Source organism: Struthio camelus, chromosome 2 (assembly GCF_040807025.1).
Source record: "Struthio camelus isolate bStrCam1 chromosome 2, bStrCam1.hap1, whole genome shotgun sequence".
NCBI classification, from domain to species: Eukaryota; Metazoa; Chordata; class Aves; order Struthioniformes; family Struthionidae; genus Struthio; species Struthio camelus.
Genome location: NC_090943.1, coordinates 109,961,797 through 109,986,822, shown reverse-complemented (window position 1 = coordinate 109,986,822; position 25,026 = coordinate 109,961,797). Strand labels below are relative to the sequence as shown.

The 25,026-nt window shown below is 33.8% G+C and overlaps 1 protein-coding gene across 6 annotated transcripts in view; it reads right to left on the bottom strand.

Moving 5' to 3' along the window:
- RTTN (rotatin) overlaps positions 1-25,026 on the bottom strand; it is an 87,674-nt gene continuing 62,648 nt past the window's right edge. For 5 of the 6 annotated variants that reach the window (XM_068932073.1, XM_068932075.1, XM_068932074.1 and 2 more), the window contains 15 exons: positions 23,539-23,650; positions 22,681-22,879; positions 21,544-21,634; positions 20,436-20,589; positions 20,143-20,280; positions 19,023-19,234; positions 14,580-14,685; positions 11,848-11,942; positions 10,142-10,219; positions 8,209-8,335; positions 6,207-6,406; positions 4,086-4,353; positions 2,645-2,748; positions 2,201-2,270; positions 1-443 (listed from right to left, as the gene is read on the bottom strand). In XM_068932073.1, coding sequence (XP_068788174.1) covers positions 361-443; positions 2,201-2,270; positions 2,645-2,748; positions 4,086-4,353; positions 6,207-6,406; positions 8,209-8,335; positions 10,142-10,219; positions 11,848-11,942; positions 14,580-14,685; positions 19,023-19,234; positions 20,143-20,280; positions 20,436-20,589; positions 21,544-21,634; positions 22,681-22,879; positions 23,539-23,650 — 2,037 coding nt within the window. In that variant the 3' untranslated portion in view covers positions 1-360. Of the gene's footprint in view, positions 444-2,200; positions 2,271-2,644; positions 2,749-4,085; positions 4,354-6,206; positions 6,407-8,208; positions 8,336-10,141; positions 10,220-11,847; positions 11,943-14,579; positions 14,686-19,022; positions 19,235-19,449; positions 19,484-20,142; positions 20,281-20,435; positions 20,590-21,543; positions 21,635-22,680; positions 22,880-23,538; positions 23,651-25,026 lie in introns of those variants that run through there. The other variant, XM_068932079.1, reaches the window with a different exon arrangement.

Here is a 25,026-nt window from a genome sequence, read left to right as displayed (position 1 = left end):
TCTTTATTAAAACTGATCTAAACCAGCACTTTATTACTTTATAGTAACATTTTCAATGCATAATTTAAGAAAATTACTGATTTTTCAAATCTGTTTCCTCTGTACATTCTTTCTCTAAGGTAAGTACTATACATAGTACCATCATTATAACTTCCCATTGGGATTACAATACAAATAGTTTCAACCATATTTAGTGCAATTCTTTGGTTCAAGCTGGTCAGCTGCTTCCTCAAAGACTTCATAAATTTCTTCCATAGCATGCTGCTGCCATAAATCCAAGGATTAGAAGTTTTTCTTTAAACTCCAGTCTCCTCTTGAGCAAGCTGCCCACATTCAAAATGAGAAGTCATCTGATAATCATTAACAGTCAAGAAGCTGCACTACATTCTCTAAGCATTTTAAGTAGTATGCATTCAGCTCATTTCCTTCTGGCTGTGGAGTAGCTAAGGAGAAGAAAAAAACATGACTTAAATTTCTAGTTAATTCTTAACATAAAATTATCTGTTTCAAAGATTGCATCAAATGCTTGGTTAGGATTCATGCTATTTTCTAAACCTTTCCTCTATATTAGGAGTATCAAATCAAGTGCTAATACTTTATTTTGCAAAATGTGTTTTTAACAAACCATGATAGAATTAAGCAGCTGTCTGAGCCTTCACTCAGCTGGGACAAGGAAACAAAAACTGCCTTTTGATTATGCTATATTAAAAAGGCATGCCTGATAGTTGCCAAAACCTCTGGGAATATTTGTTTTTACAGTTCTTTCTCCATGTGAAGGATAAATTTCAAAATGAAAAAGAACAAAAGGTGTGCTGGAAAATTCCCCCACTTGTACTCAGAAGACCGATCTATCATTCTGGTTATTAAGCCAGTCATCACTGTAAGGTGATCAAAGTTTTATTAGGGAAAAACTTAGCACAAACTTAATGCAGGAAAATATTAATGACAACTTCACATGACTAAACGGTTACAATTACAGTCCAATAAAGCATTTTATAGTCAATAATACTTTTTTAAAATTCAAAATGAATATTTCTAGGATCTTACGCTCTAAAGTAGCACATAAATAAATAGGGATTAATGTTAACAGGTGCTAGTCTTTAAAAACTGTAAATTTCTACCTTGCTGATTCAACATGTTAATCTGAAAAAAATCTTTGATTTGTCGGTTAATACATATACCACAAATACTATAAATAAACAATAAATTTGAATTATTCTTTATCAGCTATAAGAGAGTACATAAAATTTTGCATAATATAATTGATAGTTAACTTATTAAAGGATGAATTTGGAACAACAGGACATAGATGAAATCAAGGCATGAGAGCTACATAGCACAAGAACTATCATGAGATGTTCTAGCAAAAATGCACCTCCTCCTTGTTAGGATACTGCCAAATGGTGTTCAACATAAGACATTTTGTGGCAATTCTGTCCTGTAAGAAAACTTGGAATTATAACTCCCTGCACCAGTAAACCTATCTGAGTAGAAAACAGAGCAAATGCAATCAGTAAAAAATGAACAGCTTAAAATGAAACATTTGCACACCTTGCAATACCAGTCTTAACTGCAACTAATAAACCTATTTCTAGCTCTTGAAGATGCAGCTACAGACCAATGTCTGAGCATCATTTCAAAATAAACACTGCTGAGCTGAACAAAGTAATCTGTTGCATAAAAGCTACTCAAACTGCAGTTCTCTTCAGTTACTTAAGCAAAAAAACCCCTCAAGTTTTCAAAAAGCCATGATACAATATTTTCAGACTGGCACAATGAACTCTTCTGAACTCTTCTCTAGGTAGCTGGATATAGCGAGGTTGAACAACATTAAGCACTTCAATGTTAAATGGACAGTTTTTCTAATCACTGAATTTAATAATTAACAAAGAAGCACAGCATGTAGCAAAGTATGCACTTTGCTGCAAGCATGATCTGCCATATCTTTAAAACTAACCTTAGCAATTTCTCAGATTGTTTACAATTTGTTAACCAAGACATTTTTGCATATCTGTATTTAAAAGATGCATAACTATAAACCATAACACTATTCACTATTTTAAGGATAAAAATAACCTCTCAAAATCTATGTTTCTGACTGTGATACTGTAACTTAGAAGGTATTAATGATCTATTTGTTGGATAAATTACAGATTGACATTTGTTCTTCCAGATGGAAGCCAGTTTGCTCAAAACTTACTTTTCTTCACTGAAGAATAAGCTTCATCTATTCTCCTCCTTATTGATGGATTCTTCAAAGTCACTTTTGCCTGTCACACACAAACAGGAATAAAATTACTTTATTTTGCCTGACACTGTAATAATGAAGTTAGTCCTTCTACTTATAATTAGAAAATGATAGTAATTAAGGAGAACATGATATCCAGGAATTTTAGAAATAGCATATGACTGTATCACCGTACAGATTACATTTATGTAAACAATCACAAACCACATCAAGTGGTTTACATTTCAGGCTGTATAACATGACCTGAGCATATGATTAGAAATTGGAACTGCTGCTGTAAACTTTATTTATTTAAAGGTTATTTTACTCTTTACAGCATAATAAAAGTTATATTACAATTTTTCTTTTGAACACACTAATTTTTCTTAAACAACAAAATGTTTATCAAATACTAACCTTCTGATAGTTGTGAAGTAAAGCCCAAAGTGAAGCTGCTCCAATTCTCTGAACATCAAGACTATCACTTTCCAAACAGGTAGAAAGCACAGTGATAGCTTTATCTAATGAGAAAAATAAAAAAATCACCTAGCAAAAAACATCAAAAGTACACAAAAATGTTTACGCTTCTGAGTATTTTTATGATTGGAGTGTGCTTATTTCTATATCTATCTATGACAGATAGTGGTATGGCACAGGAATTACAGACATTATCAGATTAACTAAATATGCCTGAAAAATTTGCAGACTGCATTGTAAAGAAGTGTTAATAAGCACATAGCAAAAAAAAAAATTAGTTATAAAAAAATTAAGCCATAAATAATAAAACATGCAATGTACAGCTACCACCTATGCATAAGTACTGAGCAAGTCATTTTCACGAAACTGTGTTAAAACTGCCAGTAGCCACAATTACAACCACACTGGGATAAAAATTAAGATATTCCTTTTTTTTACTTCATAATTACTATGTAGGTGATTAGTAAGTGATGAGAAATTTGCCACCCTACCTAAGGTCCCTTAATTTCCTAGGCTTACTCTGTTCTGCTTGTTCAAGTCTGCTTGTTCACTTCATAAAATAAATGCACTCAGTAGATGATATAATTGAATACTATGTGCTTAGTTAATGCAGTGAATTAATATCATGCAGTGCATTAATAATGTATTAATATGCATTATAATGCATTAATAATGCACTGAAGGGCAATCTTGGGAGGGGGGGGAGGGGGGTAAGTAGGGACACTACAGAAGACCTACTGAGAACTTAAGAAAGACAAGAGTCTTTTCCCTGCAATTAAATGGAGAAAATAAACATAATTTGTACAGACAACCCAGAAAAGTTCACTCCATATATGCCACAATCACCACATTGTTGTCATCACAAAAAACTTCTCCGTATGACAGAACACAAAATACACAACACCTATGCACCTATGATCTGTTGTAACTAATAAGGTAATAAAGTTCTGTTCAACTGAAAGATAGGAAATTTGTATTTGGTAAAACAAAAAAAACCCCCAAAACCCCAGCATTTCTAAAGAAGCTTATTTCAAAATGACTGACACAAGGAATCCTTCAAATCTCCCTCCGAAAAAACTGTAGAAATACTCCTGTTCATGTTGCATTACTATATTCAAAAGACCAGTCTCAGAATAAATCCTGAAAAAGTTTTAGTTATCTATTTGCATTTTTTTGGTATATATTCTTATAAGTACATTTCTGCCAAAATATAATTTCTATAATCATTTCTATGTTGACAATGACAATTATTTTCATAAAAATATTTTCTAAATAACGTTAACTTCTTGATCCATAACCCAAATTGCAATGAAGATACAGTATTCTTGAAAATGTCACTTTCTCAAGAGTAAAATAGTTTCAATACCTTTCAGATACTTACCATTAGCTAATATCTTGGGTTTATTAGCTGGACTAAAACAGATGTTATGTAGAATAAGAAGTGCTATATGTTGATTGCTCTTGTGTTTGTATTTACACATCTCTACAATCTGGTCTAAAGTACCATTTATCTTCATAATCATCTGCTGTCCATCCTCTCCCAAAGATATGTTCAGGAGCAGCTTTAGCCAAAGAGTAGACACGTTACTAAGATTTTTATGACTTCCTTTTGGTAATGATAGAGACAGAAAATTCTGCAGGAAGTTACTCTGTCAAAGGAAGAAAATATGCAAGATGTTAATATTGCAGTATTGTATGTTTTGTTCATTGTTGTTGGACCTTCCAATCTGTAGACCTGACCAAAAAATAGTATTGATGTTTTACTAAACATATTTCAAGAAACTCATTATTATTCAAGAATATTTAAAAGAATTATTTATGAAAGAGATCCATATCTTGTTTAAAAAGGTAGAAGAAAACCTATTTTACTAAACTATAATTACTTATACAATAGTGATACATACAAGTTGGTCCAACACAATATATTTATTTGAAGGGCAATATCAATCACTTTGTAAGTTTTTTGCTTTGCTTTGTACTTTTTGAGTTTCTCCTCAAAAATAAGCTGGAAACAATTTAATCAAATCAATATAGTATTTAACATGTTCTTGATTCATTAATTATTATTTTGTTATTAGTAAATCTTAAAGGTGTAGTATGTCCGCTTCGCTACTAGCCATAGTACTGCCTCTCATTTTTGTAAACTTTGAAGAAAAAGATCTTTGTCTTGATACCTCACACACTACTGTTCCTAATCCCAGATGATCCCAACTTTAAGGAGATTCAGAGCAGGGGAAAATCTATTCCACTGTTGGAAGAGGGCAATGTTGCAAACAATAACATCTCTACTATGAAAAAAGTCCTTAGCTAAATATTCCCATCCTCGCAGATCTGATACGATAACGCATGTAGGTATCTGGCTACCAAAGCAGACAATCAAGCAGGAAAACTCACTGTGGTTTTGTTCACACGAGTATAATATTGCTAAGTTACCTCTAATACAAGGAATTAGTAGTTCTTAGACTTATCAAGCAGAGCCCAGGAGAGAGAATGAAGAAAAGAAGCATTACATTAGGGTGAAACTCTGAAGAGGGCTATAGACAAAACATTTAATTCAATAGACCAGCTTCTATAGAATAAAGTGTTTGAGATATCTTTTTTAGAAAAAAGTTTGAGAATAACAGTAACACTATAATCATATTGCAACATAATTACTGGCATAAAAGGATCATATTTTCTCCCTTTTCTATCAGGTAATTAGGCCCAAGAAAGGAATTGTTGCAATTATCAAGCTACTATAAAAGATGTTTAAAGAAATACACTTTTAATAATTTCTGTTGTGTTAGCTAATTTTATCAGGTCACAACCATGCTAGATCTTCTACACAGTTTGCCTCCCTGTCCCAAGGTGTTGAATTTAATTAGATGATCAAAGTAAATTTAAAAAGAACAAAACAAAAGAAAAAAACCCAGATTTTTCTAAGACTATTAGATGAAACAGATTAAGGACCGTTCAATGTACAAATTAAAAAGGAAAAAGACAGTACTTACGTGTACATAATAAAAACTGATTTCTCCTTAACATCCAACTACTGGTATGTATGACATCTTCTCTAAAACTTGAATTTTTAATCAAGATTTATTCTTCACAAAGTATTTATTATCCAATGTTTATCCAATGTTTAATTTCTCATTTACTCACACGCAGTACTTCTACTGTATGCTCACTTTCATAATCCAATACTGATTGCTATCATATATGTAGATATTAAAAATTTTGCAGCCCAATGAAATTAAGAGGTTTTAAAAATATCTATAAATTGTGTAGTTCCACATGCTATTTCTGTCCAGACTAGTATGAATGACTGAATTATAATTCTGCACTGAATTATAATGCTGCACTTACAGAAGAGTAACACAATTCAGAAGTCCCAAAGGTTTTGTTTCCCACAGAAGCATTTCTATGATCCCAAGACACGCCATATTGAAATTGAGGTTTTATTAAGAAAAGGAAATTGTATCCATCACAGTGCTAAAATCAGTAAAGAATATTATTTACTTACCTTCTGAATAATGCCTTTACAGTCATGAGATAGAGCAAGGTTAGAAAGAAGACAAAAGACCATCTGTTGAATTGGGCTGTTCTCACTTGATATTTGGATAGCCAATTTCATGATGTTATGCATTAATGAATTGCCAGATGCACTTCGTACAGATGGAAGCAGTGGTTGTCCACCACTTGCCCAACAAAGTGAACCACAACCTTAAAGAAATGAAATCCTTATCACATGAGAAATTTTGAGATACATTAAGAAAAGACTGAGCTGGTACTATTGCAAGGTGTGTTTTTTTCTTTTTTTGAACCACAGTGAAGCAATGGGATGGGGTTGGGCAGAAAAGTGACCTGAACGTGACAGTTTACAGGCATAGGATTCTATTGTTCTAAAATCTAAGAGCATATTCTGCTGTCAAAGAAAAGTTGTTGCTTTATTTCACAGTATTTCCTTAAAATCTGGAACATTGTATTTAAGACATTAAACAATTATTTGGCATGAGAATCTGAAGTGGCCCACTGAAACTGTCTCGGGAAAAAAGTCTTTAAATTTTTCTGGAATGTTTAATATTTTTCTTAAAATACTTTTCTGCCAAATAAAAACATTGTCTGCATTTGTCATTACTTTGTACCATGATAACAAGCAAAATTCTAAGCTACAAAACTACAAACTCAAAACAACATCAAGGAACAACTCAGTTACAAACATGATATATGTACACAAACATGCATATACACATTTTTATTTAGTAGCATTCGTCACCTGCAGCCACAGTTACTTTCTTACATGGTAACAGTAAATGAAAATGAGACAGTTCATTTCTTAACTGTTACAAGCAGCCACAGGCATTTTTTTGTTCAGACACTAAAGGGAAGTGGTTAACAAGTTCAGAGTAGTTAAGTTAGGGTCACCTCATAAGTCAACTACCTTGAACAACAAGAGGAAACATGATTAATTTAAAGCCACATCCCCTTCCTAGCAAGGAGAATAAAAATGCAACTTAGAGTCACACAACTGAGGAACAAGAAAGGCCATCAGAACTTTAAGCTCGATTTCCAATATATCACAGGACATTACATTCCCTGCATTTAATTCTATATCATGTGGTTGGCTGATATATATCAACCTTTCCTCAGTCCATATTAAAAAATACGTTGTTCATGAAAAACAGCACCACAAGCTGTTATGGGGCCTGGAGAAATTAACTTTAAAAGAGTATAAAAAAGCTCATAGAGTTAATGCAGAGTTAATGTTAAAATACAGTTAATGTATTTTAATTATACTATCTCTTGACGGTAGCTTCAAGATCAACAGATACTTAAGGGTCTCTTCAAGCCACTGGAGAATCATAATCTGAGTCAAAAACCAGAATATCAAATGAGGTAAATTCATACTACAAAAAGGAACAAGACTTTTAAGAGTGGGGACAATCACTCATCGAAACAAAACAATCAGTAGAAATAGAGGATTTCCTCCAATCAAAAGAGAATCCTTATGAAAAAATACTTCAATCAAACACAAGTTATTGAGCCCAATACAGAAATAATTGGGTTAAATTTAATAGGGAATTTAACTAGATTATTGAATGTGTGAAACACATTTAGCCCTTAACAAGGGCTAAAGTATAAAGTACTGATACACGTTCTCTCTGATATAATTCCTGGAAGTAGTATCTACAGTATACTGCTCAGTTGGGCAGGACTTTCATGTATAACCTTTAGATACCATTTGAATTAAACGCGGTTAGAATTAAATGTTTTTTAATCCTTTAATATAATTGTTATTCCTGCTAAACCCAACCCAGCTATTAAAAGCCTTGAGAGAGGAACTGGGCAAAAGTGTTGAATCCATTAAAATCAAAACTCTCAGACTCTGACGGATCAGTCCTTTCACACTTTGCTGTTATGGTAGTAATAAACATCATTATTCTTCTCCCTTTATTATACTATTTCTATCCTGATTATTCTAGTTAAACATTTTGATGTATTATATCACAGAATGACTCTCATACCTGCAGGATAATTTGCAGTGTAGACACAAAGCAAATGTAGAGCTACTTCCATGGAGGAGTCATCTAGTAAAAACCATGGCCATAGTGAATGGAGAACAGGAACAAGATGAGCTTTGAGTGCTGCCATCTGCAAGAATATGAGAAAGAATTTAGAGAACTATACTGTTAAATACATTGAAAAGATTATACCATTTTAGCAAAAATATAAAATAACATTTACTTTAACACAGGGGTCTTTTAAATAAAGTGGGAGAAGCATTTGTATCTTATTTTGTCCCATTAGTTTTTTTAAATGATTGTACAGAGGGAACACCAAAGTAACTTCCAGTAAATTCCACAAGACAACTGCTTAAAAATCAATCTTCAATTTTAAATATTTTAACAGAACTGTTTTCAGGGAATTCCTTTAAATTATCTTTAGTGATATGTATACCAACACCTTGCTATATATATACACGTTAATACTGGAATATTTTGGTAGCAAGTTCTCACGCGTATACTGGTATTTTGTTTCACTTCAGCTCTGTAATACATAGTTACTGAACATTATTTGCTACGAACTAAACATATTGTTCTGGAAAACCATACCAATGTTATCCTAGAACCACTCTAAAATGTTTTAACTGCTGTGAGACATACAGATAAAAATCAAGATTTATTCATTTCAACTGTGATTGTACAAGAGTTTCCCAGTTTACAATTTTATTCTACTAATTATTAGAAGTCAAAAAGCAGGGACATAGGAGAGTACACAGGAGAGCTCTAGAGAGCAAAAAAGCAAAACACTTCAATTATCAACAGCAAACCCCTCTCCTTCAAGCGACTGCCTGTGTAGACCCCTGATGAAGACAATTAAGAAAAAAAAAATACTTAACAACAATCTCATTTCGTTTCTGCCTCAGTGGTAGTGAGGCTAAAGCTCTTGGTTCCACAAGGGAAAGGTTGCATCACTTTAAGCCAAAGCACTAATATATGGGAACCTTAGGAATAACCAAATAGCTTATTCAGGCCCACAATATAAATGGTGTTTTGTACACAAAAAAGTTGCTAACACATGCCTTTAGCAGCAGGACCTTCCTGAAAGGTCTGCAAATCTTCCACCAAGTTCCACCAAGACTTTTGCTAAAAATAAATGTGTTAAAGGTATCAATAATAAGAAATATGAATAGTAGTGATCAGAGAGAAAGAATACAGGAAAGATAGAAAGACAGACAGACAGACAGAGAAAGAAAAAAGTCTGAACAAATATACATGGAAAAATAGATAGGGATAAGAACTGAAATAGAAAAAAAATTGAGAAGCACAGAGAAGTGATGAAGAATGTAAAATGAAAACAAAAAACGAAAGATTAGATTCTGAGCAAAAGAAATGATGAAAAAATCAAAACAAAATTGGACCCTGCAAGATCAGTATAAAATGTGCTATTATTTTATTAATTTAACTGAGACTGTATGAAACACTTAATTTAACTGTATGAAAAGTGAATGGCAAATTAATATTCAGGGATTTTTTTTTTCCTTCAGAAAGGAAAAGGGAAAAAGGAGAGAGGAATAAGCAAAAGAAACAACACACCAAAACTTTCCAGACTTTCTTAATCTCCTTTCTTGTGATCCTACAACCTTTCTTCACATTCATTTTTCATGTTATCTGCTTTGAAAATTGGATTGATTGATTTTTAACCAAGCAGAAATAGGTGTAAAGGATGACTGCCACCTGCAACCTTTGGGACAGAATGTTTCAATATGAACATGGAATATCTAATGCATGCGTAAGATATTCCTAGGGTAAAAATAATAACGAAATTTGAACTATTTCTTGCCATTAATATGAAGGTAAATCTAGTCAACTTGAAAATATTTTCAAAAAAGAGCAAATAATGATCTTTATTCACTAACTAAATGCAGTGACACTATTTTAATCTAATAATACTTACTTTGCATTCTTCATTTTGAAAAAGGCAATTTCTGAGGAGCTGCATAGCACACCTTAACTGCTTGATAAGGCTATCCTCCTGCGTAGACAAAAAGTGTTTGAAGATCATCAACATAAAAGCAGGATTAATTTTGTGCAAGGGGGAAGAGAGTTCTAAAGGTCGGGTGCAAATCTAAGGTGCAAACATTCATATAACATCTCTTCTGTAGAGCTTCTTTCTGATCTTAGACAGGATTCATTTCACCTAGCATGTACACAGCAGACGTTTACAATAAGTTACCTGTGTCATCCTCATCTCTCTTTATAACCTACAAGTAGTATTTCTAGGGGGACTGCTCTGGCTAAATGCAGAGATCTATAAGGTAGAGCTCCATTTACCTTATAACTAATGAAGGGGTGGGAGGGAACACTTTCTCGGTATGATTCATTCCATTATAAAGCAGACCTCTAAAAGAAGCCAGATGAATCACTCCCTACAAGCATCTATTTTTCTTCCTTGGATATAAAACAAGGATAAACTAGCTTTATCTTGCAGATATCTACATTTGGTCAGACCAATCTATCCTTATCTTCTTTGTGCCTTCATTCCCTAACCTTAATATTGGAAATAGAAGCACCTTCAGCCTGATAAGAATATTGTGAAGATAAATACAGACCTTTGAACAAGCAGGTACTACGCTGAGATTTAACTATATAAGTAAACAACATATCTGTCTTCACGGTTGTGCTGTGACACTAAAGGACTCTAGCCATGGCTGACCTCTAACTTTCAAGTGGTTGACATGTTAAACTGCTTCTGGAAGATGATCACATTCCAATAAGCTCATTTACTACAGGAAGCTATTTCTGTTTTTATCAAGTATAAAGGAATAGAGATGTATGTAAAATAGGATTCAGACTTCATCTTAAAAAAAGTGAAGCAACAAGGCTTGCATTTAAATCATATCATGGGCAGCTGATGACATTCAGTGATGAAGTAAAAGTCTATCTCAAAAATGGCAATGATAAAGTCAAGCACGGTCAGTGAAAGAGCAACATACAAGTCATCATTACAGATGCCTTTTATGATAGGTTTGTCCCATTTTTATCTAAATAAAATGCAAACATTAAACAGTTCCTTCAAGAACTTATATATGCATTATAAATAACTATTTATTCAATAAACCCAAATTACAGTAAATCCTATAAAATGCCATAAGCTACAACTAACAGCTAATGTGTAAACTGTTAGTAGGTTAAAAAATTACAGATTGTGTGGATACCACTACTTGTTTGGGGGAAGGGGGAGGGGGACAGCCCTAAATCATTTAATGCCATTTGTTGGCATTAGCGTATTTTATTCATGAGAGGAAAGGAATCTCAGGTAAAATGCTTCTGTTTTTCCTTAGAATGAAGCTAGGCCAAATACATTATTTTTCCCCAGCAGTTAAAAGAAAAGAAATAGAAAAAGAAGATAAACTCTCTCTGCTGGGAAAAGAGGTCAAGCTCCAGTGAACATAATATTGGGTAAGGGAGTGATTGAGGGTGTAAGAAAATAAAGTAGAGTAAAAGCTCTAAACTCATTAGCTTTTAAAGAAACTCCACTACCCAGATCCAATGTGGGTTATCATTTACTCTGTCTCACCCATGACAGAGAGCCAACAGTATTTGTCTCAATAAAAAACCGAAAGTGCCTTATCATATCAGCTTTATGGCTTTTATAGTTACCTTCTTCTTCTGTGTTTTCCCAGGCTTTAGGGAATCCAAATTAATCTGTGCATGAATATGTTTCATCTGTTCTATACAGCTGTCTATTAGGTCAGCTGAAAAAAAAAAAAAAGAACATTTAGAAACTTATTCACAATCAAATGAATTCAAAATACCCTGACATCTTAGGACAATATGACAATGGGCATTCTGGAACACAAAGTATCTTTCTTGCAATTATCTTGATTACTGTTACCAAACTGAACTGAAACTTAAGGGTACAGATGACCAAATTCTGCAAGTTCAAGAAATATTGCTATCTTTTTGGTTTCAGAAAGTAATTAACTCGCTCTTTGAGATGGATTGGGTATAGCTGGATGATCTCAAGAACAAAGATTTGTCTCCTCTTGCAATCAATTTCTGTGAGATGAACTTCCAAAGCAGGAAGAAATGATAGGATGGAGAGAAGAGGATTTTATTTTTTTTTTTAGTATCTAAAGTTTTGTATTTCCACAGGTTGCTGAAACAAGGCAGACAGCTGTCAGAAACGGAGACAAGGTTGGCCTTGGAAAAAGAATTGTGAGGAAGAGGACAGCAATTCATATTCATAACTTTTGATATCTTCAACAATGCTGCGTAGAAACCCAAAAGCTGAACATTCAAGAGGTTAGGGCAAACAGCCACATACATTCATCTTACCCAAGCCTTCCCCCCTGCTCTTGGCAGATTTGCTATACCTGAAATGGAGACCAACAAAAGCAAATACTCAGGTGACTCAGAGTCTAAAATGTTAAGTGAGGCTCTTGTGGCCTACAGTACAGTCCTTGAGTTATTACAAGATCATAGGATCATGCAATAATGCAAGTTGGAAGGGATGACCTCCAGAGGTCATCTAGTCTAACCTCCTGTTCAAAGCAGTCAGCTTTATAATCAGACCAGGTTATTCAGGGCTTTATCCAACTGAGTCTTGAAAACCTCCAAGGACAACTGCACAGTGTCTCTCAGCAACCTGTTCCACTGCTTGACAGTCCTCATGGTGAAAAAGTTTCTTTATAGCCAGTCTGAACCTCTCTTGTTTCAATTTATGCCCATTGTCTCCTGCTCTCCCACACCGTGCACCACTGTGAAAAGCCTGGCTCTGTCTTCTTGATAACCCCATAGGTACTGGAGGGCCTCCATTAGGTCTCCCTGAAGCTCTCTCTTCTCCAGACTGAATGAGGCCAGTTGCCTCAGTGTCTCTTCAGAGGGCAAGTCTCCGGCCCCCAAGTATCTTGGTGGCCCTACGTTGAACTCGCTCGTCTGTTGATGTCCTTCTTGTGCTGGCGAACTCAAAAATGGATGCAGTATTCTAGGTGTGGTTTAACGAGAGCTGAGTATAATCCTTTTCCTAGATCTACTGGCTATGCCAGTAGATACCATCCAATACCAGCCAGGATATTATTGGTATTCTCTGCTGCCAGGGAATACTGCTGCTTCATGTTCAGCTTGCTTTCTACCAAGACCTGAAGGTCCTTTGTAGGTCCCAGTCAGTCAGTCCCCAGCCTGCATTGTTGTAAGGGGGGGTTCCTTCCCAGGTGCAGGACTTTGCATTTGTCCTTGTATGTTATCTGGTCCCTTAAAAAGTAGTCCTTAAGGGCTGAAGAGTTGATGATAAAGCCAGAGATATCTTCAGGATGTTGCTTTGACCTCAGAATTCTTCCCTCTTCTCTTCAGCATTTGTACTGCATTACTGCAATGTGACTTGAAGGCTGCTCTAGCACAGGAAATGCTGCACTTCATGTACTGGTAGTGCCTTCAAAGGAAGCCAAGTCTCTTGGATGACCTCTCGTGACATGAACAAAAGAAGAATCCTGATTGAAGCAAGGGCTAAGTGGACCATCAGTATCTTGGAGAAGAGCAGAAAGTAGGGATATAATGCAGGATTAGAACCTTGGAGTCTGATGCCAGTATTGGGATCAGATACTGAACAGATATGTCTAAGCTACCTATTTCAGTGTGATCTACGTTTAAAGAATCAAATAAACCAACACGGAGATGCAAATACCTAGAAAACATCCCAGACAGAAAGTGTATTTGTGTTATCAGTAGATATTAAGTGTATATTACATGAGAAATGCAAATCAATCAGTCTCCCCTGCATGCTGGTAGACTCAAAAAGTCTCTTGACTAAAGGTTTTTAGTTTTACTGCTAAAAAGCAAAAGCCTTTAGCATGGAAAATGTTGCCTTCCAACAGGAGGGGCAGCTATTTTAAAACTGTAAATGGGATGAAAGAAACAAACAAAAGGGCAGGAAAGAATAAAGCTGAGAAAAAAAATAGTCCTTATCTTTTTTTGTGTACAGAGAGAACTGAGAATGCAAGGCACGCTTTCACCTACAACACTATATTGGCAAATCCTGAAACAGTTAAGAAATGGAGGAATTCTCTGAAGGCACTGCCAGCGCAAAGAGAGCTCCAGTTTCGTATGGATGATTACACCACTGGCAGTAAAAGCTCACGTTTCTTCTCTCTGTAACATAGAACATGATCTAACCACAGATTTTAGACCAGATACAACACAATATTTTATTTCTAGCTGAAAGCTTTGATTATTAATAAGTTTTATCGGTAAAAATCTGTTAAAAGTGCTACTGAAAATTAAGTCTTCTGTTTTGAGAAAGAACATTATGATTTTTAAAATGTGAAAAACACTGGCAAATATTTGATTTATAAAGCATTTAACATACATATTAAAATTTGTTTCTTTATGCTCACCTTCCAAAGCACATTTCTGGGCATTTTTACTGACAGCTAACAGGGACAGTAATGCACTTGCAGCCATTTGTTTCAGGACATCCTTTGAAGATTTTCTTTCATAGACCTACAGACAATGCAAGATAAATTACTGTAACGGAAAAGTGGTCTTACATATTAAAAGTGGTGTTCATACCTATAAATATGCTATCATAGTCAATATTATCATTCTGATGATTCATCAGTGCATATTTATCTGGAGTGCTCCCTGCACGCATTCATGTTTATATAGCTTATCTGCAAAGTGCTTCACTATTTTCTCAGCTAAAAGGTTAAAAATATATATATCCTTTGCTCCTAAGCCCACTCTTCTTATTCTTTTCTTTACATTCTACCTTCCTAAAGACCAGATTCCCGATTTTGGCATTCTACAGAATTTTTCTAATCTGCAGACACGCTATTGCAGGTAACCCACTAACATTCCCCTAGAGCAATCTTATTTTCCTTCAAAAGAATGTACAAGAAGAGACATTGAATATCAGTGAATTTCTTTAGAATAAACACATCACTGACACACAAATAATTTTTAGATACTCTTCCACCCAGAGAAAAACAGTAGTTTGACTTATTTTTGTATCCGTGTGAGGCCTTTGCGAGCACCGTATTTCTAGTAACTAATAACAATATAAATATTCCTTTGAAGGAATAAAGATTATATTTATTTGGAGCCATATAGCAAGACAGTTGAAAGACTGGGAGCTGTCCCTGCTTCATATATTATCCACTAGAGAATGTTGCCCATCTAGCATTTTTCCCTAAAATATAATCCCAATACTGATATCCAGTATAAGTGAAAATAGCATGTACAAAAATCAGAAGAATACAGTAAAACTAGAACTGATGCTGGATCATAGCAGAATGAAAAACATATTTAAATTTAAAACATAAATTTGATGCGAATTTGCCCAAGCCATAAAACAACAAAATATTGAGTTCCTTTAATCCTGAATTGCCTAATAAGTAGATTTCATGATTTCAAAGGCTTTTGAAAGTAGTGAAGGTTTTATTTCTACCCTATTAAATTTCTAATTGCTTATATTTTTCATAGGATTTAAGAATATCGTAATCATTAAAATATAACATATTACCCTGACAATCTCTCAGATTTTTTTCCTGTAATTAAAATTGTATGTGGCTGATGAGAACTGACTAAATAATTAAGGTTGGTTATACCATATGTGTATCCGTTGCTCTGAATTTTTAATGTTCTTTTATTATTTTCTAATTTTTATCTTAAAAAATACCAAAAGTACATCATTTCTTGAAGCATACTCCTTAATAATTAATTAATAATTGACTACTAGACACATAGGAAAAAAACAGTACATACATTTATGACTTCTCTGCAAATTCTATGGCTTTTAAACTCACTATTATAATATTGAAATGAGTATGGACACATTTAATTCTTTTTGTAAATTAAGATGTGTAATACCTTCTAAATGTCTTTTAAAGTCCTTAAGGATTAGCTATGTCAACAGATGTAGCTAAGACAGTCAGCACCCATCGTAAGTAAAAGGGGAGATCAAAGACTGCAAATCTTTGTAAGGCTAAACCTAGGGAAAAAAAATACTGTCTAAACTTGAAAGTGTTAAAGTGTTACAGTTTATGTATAAAAATATGGAGACCCCTTATAGTCAGCATATGCATGTTTACTAAATTGGTTGTACCCAATAACTCATAGTAATTTAGGACCTGGTCTGCTAATATGCACACTTGCAGACTAAGTTTCAATGTGCCACTACCTATCATCCATTTTGTAGATTTTATATAGTTAGGCTGACTAATGGAGATTACTGATTATTTGACAATTCTTTCCTTTTCTATAACTGTCAATTATTTGCTTTGGTAGGTCTCTTGGAGAAAGATTATATTTAAATTTTTTGTTTTGTTCTTGTTTTTTTTTTAAATAGATTACTTCATTTGTTCTTTGTTCTCCTTTAACTGCCTCCTAGTGACGACCATGGTAAAAAAAATAGTAATACGTCAACGTATTTTGAAAGTAACACAATACTGGAATGCTATGTCTTATTAGTTTGTAAATGTATTTTTCTATTTTAACTGTTAAATTTATCTTTCTCTCTTTATCTACTCTTTCCTAATGCTTCTGTCTGACACTTGTTACTTCACTTAATTATAATCATAACCATTAACGTAAACAAATTCTCTAATTAAACCATCTTTTTTTATCCTGGCTTATAGTAGGATTATTTTATTCTTTTATAGAAAGTATTCTGGAATAATTTTTCCATTAAGGGTTTTTTAAGGCTCAGAGAACCCCCCAAAACTCCTAAAAAGTTTAATATTACATATTTACATCTTGCTATATTTTGCTCTTTATAAAATTGAAGCGGCTTGTTTCATAATTCTGTCATTCTTTTTTGGGATCATAGCAGATATAGCCCTTTCTTGCTTGAGACTTGTGTTATAAAGCCCCAGAAAACATAGGTTATTTCTGAGCTCTTTTGTGAACAAAAAACAATGTCCATCTACCCTCTGGACAGCTCTGAACAGTTAAAGACTAAATTAAAGGCTGGTATCTCTTGTGATACTCATAGCATCTGATAGTTTCATTGTTATCTATAGGCCTGGCTGCAATTAATTATTCACTGTATATGTACTTTGTTTGTGGCCATTTTTAGAGGCATCACTTTTTGCCAGCAAAGACTGGCAATCAGTCATGTATACTTGCAGAAAAATAGAATAATATGACTTTCTTCAGAACATTTGGGGTCCTTGTTCTTTAACATACTGACATGTTTTCCAGAACCAAGAGGGCTTAGGTACATACTGAAGTATTAAATTCTGACATACTTCAGTGCTGGAGCAATAGGACTACAAAAACCTAACAGGAGGTTAAGCAACTTACAGGATTTTGGTGGAGTGACCCCGGTTTTGCTGCCCTGATCTCTAAAAATCACATCCTCACAGGAGGTCTCTAAGGACATAGGTTATTTGCAGTTAGTTGGTAAAGAGCTGGGGAACTGTGGTTTTAATTCCCCAGGCAAGCATGCCAAGAAAGACTCACTCAGTAAGCTGCTTCTCTGAAGATTACCAGATTCTCAGTGCACAGAATACTATGCCCTGAAAATCCCTATAGAGCCGTAGCAGCATAACACAGCAACATGGGAGCACAGCTTATGTGACAGATGTTAGCTTGATAAGGCCAAGTCTTGGCAGGAGCAAGCTTATTCTACAGAATCCAGCAACCAGGAGAAGAGAGGAGATGAAACGATACTAAGAGAGCATTATTTCGGTCACATAATTCAACATCCACTGATATATATTTAAAAAAGAAACAATATTTCATATTGCAAAATAAGATTAAATGTGATTCTTATAAAAATAATTACTAGACACTTAGATTCTAGAACACTAGAAATCATAAGATACGTTAGCTTATATGAAACTTACGTCTCATAGACAAACAGCATACTTTAAAATTAACAAAAAGAAAACGTTAGCAAATAGAAGTACTTCAGTTTTACTCACCCTTTACTAAATTTTACTCATGGATTGCTATTATTGTTACAGGGACAAACTGCACTTGATTTAAAGAAGAACAATGAGTACGTAGACAGGAGAACTGACTTGTGAAGGAAGATAAATTAGGTACAAATTTCATATATATCTTGTCTTATTGGTAAGTAATGGAGGAAATTTTAACAGTATGCAAATAAATGAAGGATATAAATATGAAGAAGGTAAAAGAAGTATTTAGGACAGTACAAACAAGTATAAGTAACAATAAGGAAATTACATTAGGAAAGAGAAAACATTCAGAATGAGCATCTACAAATATTTCTTGTCAGTAATATCTATTATGTTGGGCAACAGGTTCCCAAAGGAATGAATGAAAATACAGTACCTGACAGATTTAAAACTAGGTTGGAAAATACACTAATAAATGTTCCTATACTAAAAAAATGCTAACCTTATGCTACCAGGAAATGAACTACAGGGCTTAATGGCTCGTTTTGGTTTACAACTTTTATGATTAGGTAGCTTGTTAAGAACAATGATACTGTCATTTACTGTGCGAATAACTGTATTTTGAGCCTTAAAATCTCACTAAATGTTTGGAAGAATAGAAAGAAACATTTTAGTATTTGGCCAAATATATTCTATTCATGCTCAATCTTCCCCACAAAAGATTTCTTATGATGTTGTTGCATCATGACAGTAATTGTCTGGAGAGGCACTGCCTAGAAGTTGCTTCTCTGCAACTGCTCCAGTTTATTACACAAAATTCAAAAATAAACATAATAGACACAGTGAATAAAAGATATCTCAGTTCATAACTGGAGACTCAACTAATTTTTCATTAAGTAAAAATATTCCTTTTTAACCAAATACAAAAATGCAAAAATATATCCTACAATCACACAATCAAAGTATAAATACCTGAATTATTAATCCAGTAAGTTGAGTTACTGATGCCTGACATCCTTCAGCTTCATCTAGAAGAAAGGTAACAGTTGGATTCTGGCAAATACTCCGTTTATCTTGGAGCTGTCTTTTTCCTTCTTCAGTCAAAAAGACAGAGAGGAACTGTAAACTAGCCATATATAAAGCAGGACACACGGCTGATAGACGAATACAATCACAAATGGTATCTGAAATGTTAAATAAAATAAAATAAAGATGTTTATGTTTCACTCTGAAAAAGAGCCAAAATGCTTCAGAGTTTAGGAAGATTGATCAAAGAATGCATGAGCCAAGAAGCAGCTTCATTAGCATACTTCACAAGGAATCCTACAAATACTAAGCATTTGATAGTAAGTCTTTAAAAAAAAAAAAGTAAGAAAGGAAAGTTTGAATATTACCTAAAGTTCGAATGAATCATTTGTTCTCCAGCAATTTGGCTATGAAATTAAAAAGGTAATTTCCTTTTATTAAACCATTCATTTGTTTGACATTTTTCTGAAGTCTCCTCACTTTATTCTACAGCTTACATTATAGTACTGACAGTAATCACATTTGCTTGATGTGCAGCCGGACTTGCATTCACCAGATCACTCAACATACACCTGACTGAAATCACAAGCTTGAATGGACTATATTCATAGTACAATTTTGAACCATTAGAGAACCTTGCTGACTCAGAGAGCCCTGACTAGGCAAGTAACTAATAAAGGAATAATAATAATAATAATAATAACACATATGAAGAAAACGTAGAATGCTAACTGACCATTTCAGGCTCAAATGTACTGCGTTCGGTTACGGTTTACAACTAGTAACACTACCATGTATGCAAACAAAACTCGTGAATTTATGTAGCAGTTCAAAAATTAGTCTGACTGCATAAGAAAGAATTATAAAGGCTGAAAAAAGGAAAAAAAAATCAATCAAGCTCTCAGGTAAAAACCTGGCACATTTATGTTTATCATTATGGATATGCTGTTCGAACAGAACTTGACAACATCTAATCAGGAATGACCTCCTCCTCTCAACCTTATTTATTTATTTATTTATTTTTAATTAGCTGCAAGGTTACAAACCATCTAGGAATAGCGTTTACCAATTATTGCTGTCCAATGATTTGCAAGAGCTGCCGTCACAGATGGAAAAGATATTTGGCCACTTTTCCACAGTAATGTAGCTAGAAGATTGAAGTAGTCTATCCATGTTTCATGAAGTGCTGATGTTAACTCAGTATCTGCAAAGACAATGTAGAAATATCAAACCATTTACATATGCACACAAATCTGAATAGCTAAGCCTGACCACAAGGTTTGACACTTTAAATGAAGTTGATACTTAAGTAAAGGTCTGCATCTGTCTGGCTATGCTAGAAACAAAATTCTTTATTACCTAGCCCATCTTTAGAGCGAATGGAGAGAATCATAAAGCTATTTCCCAGGAGGGGTTTCAACAGCTCATCCTGGATTACAAGCTGAGAGTCCACCAATAAGCATGACTTCAGAAGCTTGGACACAGATGATAAGTATTGAAGTAGCAGTAACACCTGTTAAATATTTTTAAAAAGATATAAAATAAAGCCATATATTTGCACTTTCCATATATTTTTATGACTTAAACACATTACCTCAACCTATTCATTTAATTTTGAATTTATATATACCATTTAAAAGAAATAATAGGAAATAATTAAATTTCATTTTTCTAATTTTTACTGTAGAAAATTGAAACAGAATTCCTACACATGAGTGAAGTATTCTTTCTAGTGAAAAAGTATCAAGTTCCTTATGAGTAATTCACGCCTCATGTAGACTGTGAAGCTCGGAAAGGGAAAACAAAAATAATCACTAATACTGATGAATATATGCGTATTTTCTGAAAACAGAGGCTTTGTTTTAAGCTTTAGAAAAAATTATTATTGGCATACTTATTTATTCATTCTCAGAATATTCCACAGAAACATACTTCCTTACTGGTCTGAGTATTTTACTTCTAATTAAATATTCTGAAACAAAAGCAGTCCCATTGGCAATAAGTCTATACACTTTGTATATATTGGAGTGAGTTAAGAACTATGTAAATGTCCACAAGACTGGGGCCAAAGCAAAGGAAATAGGCAATAAATATGAAATCTAGGAACAATATGCATATGTAACACTTGTTTAAAATTTCAGCTAAGTGTGTCAGTAACTGTATAAGGCTAATACTCTACACAGAAATTAATATATGTGATGTTTATAACTGCTCAATTTGTATTTTTAAAACATAACTGGTTTTCATTTGTTCAATAGTTCTAGGTACAGTTCTTTTAACAGAGAAATAATGTTTTGTATGCTGAACATAGCACACTGCATTTTCTCTTAAACTTTTTCATAAAAGCTGAGTGTCACACGAATGTTATGGGAATGTGTCTGGACTATATTAACAAATATAGATTATATAAACATAATTAACTTCATCATTTAAAGAAAATTCAAATGATAACAAATACTTCTCTAACCTGAACTTTTATGTGTTCCACATGACATGGATGACCCAAAGGAGCTTTCAGTTCCAAGATGCATCTCTCGACTAGATTAGCACTTACAAGACTGAAATAAGGTAAGTTGATTAAAAAAAAAAATAAAAATAAAAATTCTACTAACTTCACATTAAAGAGTTCATTTTAAATAAACCGAGTAAAATAAATTATAATGAGGTAACTATCTTTAAAATAGTTTTTTAAGCATTAAATGCAGTGCAACTGCAACCAAAGTAGCATAAGGTATTCTCAAAACTAGATTGTTTGCTTATTCTTGATCGCTTATTTTCTTTCCTGTACAAGAATTAAAAGCTCTGTACTAATATAAATTGTATTCAAATAAGATTTGTTGTTATTAATTTATGCATAAAGAGTAACTACAAAAGCTTTTGAAAGTTTTGAAACAAACAAACAAAAAACCCTAATTTTCATGCATCACTTCAGGACTTCCAAACACTTTCTTCACACAAAATAATTTGTTCTGACTCAAGTAGGCACATGGAAATTATACCATCTGAAAACTATTTAAAATTTTTCTTTCTTTAAGAAAAGAATGAATTGTTAGGGTTTCTGATCTAATATTTCCCCAAAGTTGCCAAGGATTATTTACTCTCTTTTACTGTGATAGCCCTTGGCCTGTTCTCAAAATATTCCATGTAAGTAAAAAACAAATTCATATCATCAACAGAAATGTTCTGCCATGTTGAATGCCTGATTACACCACACATTATTCTACTAAAGAAAAAAAATTAAACCCCCCAAAAGGATGACAAAATGTGCATCTAGATGAAACCTAAAACATTTCCAGAAGAACACGGTAGTCCTATGGAAGAAAGACATCACAAATAGAATCACCAATATGACTACCACTTCTGTGTATAAAAAAAAAAACTAAAGTCTCCTCTTCTGCTACTTGTGTTAAAAAAAGAAAAAAAAAAGAAAAAAAATCCTTTGTTAACACCCTAGAAGTAAAAAAAAGCCTTTGTTAACACCCCAGAAACAAGATCTGATCAATATCTTTAACAGTTTTGGTATGAAATACTGGCAGATCTCATTTTATTCTTTTCACCTCTATTACTACACCTGTTTGCAGTTCAGCAGTTATTGATCTCATACCTGCTGAGAGCTGTTAGCAAGTGTGCTTGTTGAAGAGCAATTCCAGTATCTTTTGGAGTGACAACAACCAGATTATGCAGAAGGCTGCAAACAGCTGACAAGAGAGAGGGTGTGACTACAGCACACTGTTTAGACAGTGCAACAGACATGGGAGAACCATGTTGACTTGCAGATTCTGTTGTGGTAGTATCACTCTGACCTAGAATGTGTTTAATAAAAATAAATGAGAAAAACAAAACAAACAAACAAAAAAACCCATAAAAAATTAGAGCAGTTACATAAAACAATTTGCTTTCTATTTTTCATAGAATATAGAACTTCTCTATATACTTAAAACAGTACATTCTGGAATTAAAAAAAAAAAAAGAAATCAAACACAAGGAAAGTGTTATTCAAAAATTGTTTCAAAATAAACTATTCTTTCTATAGGGAACTATTTTTTGATTAAAGATAAATGGTAAATTTGTAATGATATACATTTTGTTTTCACTTCTGTCCTTCACAGAAAAATTGTGTGTGTATGTGTGTGTATATCAAACTACATATATTCAACAGCTTTATCAAAATTGAATGTTTTGAAAGGCTGACCAGTTGACAGGAATGGAAAGTCTCCTAAATGAGTTACATTTCAAACAAGATCAACCATTACTACTCAAATCTGTCAATATATTTCACCTTATTTCATTTCAAAGGCATGATTTTATGCTTGTCTTCTAAAACAACCACTAACAGTGTCAGGATGACTGTTCCAGCAACACATAAGATTTATATGCTCATACAAATAGTGGAATACGGATAGGCTAAATAATACATTATATTCATCATTATGTTTGCAAAGTCAATTACAGTTTCGCTTACCTTGAGCCATAAGCCTATCAACTGCAGCTTCAGGAATAAAACTGGTTGAACATGTTGGGATTTTTGTCTGAAGCTCAGGAACACTCCCCAGTGATGGTGATGCAGACAGAATCTAGAAAGCCATAAAAAACAAACTAACTGATTCAGTCTTTAATAGAGCAGATATATCTACATTTTGCTTGAAGGAAGAAAAATAAGTTTAAAAATTACTCAGTGTTCAAAACCAATTTGATTACATTTTATTAAAAAAAATACGAACACCTGAGAATTGAAACTACGGAAAGAGAACGATATGGACAGGATGAAACATTTCAGTTCAGAAACTGATCAGTGCCCAAGAATGATACCAGAAATTCCTTCTCTTCATTCCTCTTTCTTTTTTTTTTTTTTCATCTATTTCATTGATTCCATCCACTTCTGGATAAGGAAAGAAAGCCATCGCTGAAGCATTTAAAATTGAGAATCTTGTGCACTTTTGCTCTACTGAGATGATCAGGCAATGTCTATTTGTACCAGGATACACTTAGATAAAATATAACAAGTGCACTACTCTCATCAGCCACAGCTTAAGCTCTGGAGCCTGTCTGACTCCGAGTGCTCTTAACCTTAGTCTTGTGATTGCAGATATGTTCATTTTTTGGTGAAGATATATTTACATCACAGTAGCATACTACAGTGCTGCTTCTACTAATTCAGCAACTAAATCACCTGTCACATTATTAATTTTGCATGCTTTCAAAGGAATTCTTCATGCTCTTGTCGCTGTGTTTTAAACTGTGAGCAAGAAATCAGAAGACCGAGACTCTACAATTAATAATACAGTTTGCGACCTAGCAGGGACCTGTGACCTGCCTAAGAGCACCTGACAAATACCTATGCCAGGTCACTTCTTCACTTCCGTTCTTTGATTTCTAGCTGGACAATTCACATAAGATAAATATTTTTCAAAAGTGTTATTGCTGTACAGTGTAAAAAATACATAATATTAGGGACTGTAATGAAATCCCAAGTCAGTCTCAGCTTTAAGAAGGATGGTATTAGACTTTTCCTCACAGTGAGCTTCCTAAGGAAGACTGAAATATTTCAAAAGTTTTCTTTTTAGAGTATTATTAGAATATCAGTTGGAATAATTTTTACTTAAGGAAAAGTCAGAAGGGACCTAAAAGACAAAACAAAACAAAAAGGGTGGGCGGAAGGAAATCATAAATTCTTCTCTTACCCACTGAACCCTGCAGATAGGTCACTGCTTTCCAGGCTCAGTTTCAGACTACTCAGTGGCATTCTGAATTACAGAAAACTCTCTACACAGTCCTTTCTCCTCCCTAGGAAGGTTTTCTGTTTTCCTCTCACTCTCCTCAGTCACTTTCAAAACCTCGTCAGGCTTCTATCAGCACATTTTTACATGAGACTGAATGTTTCCCTGCATGAGTTGAAGGTTTCCACTTCCATGCTGCAACTCCCTTCTCTCCCCTATTTCGCTGTGGTTTC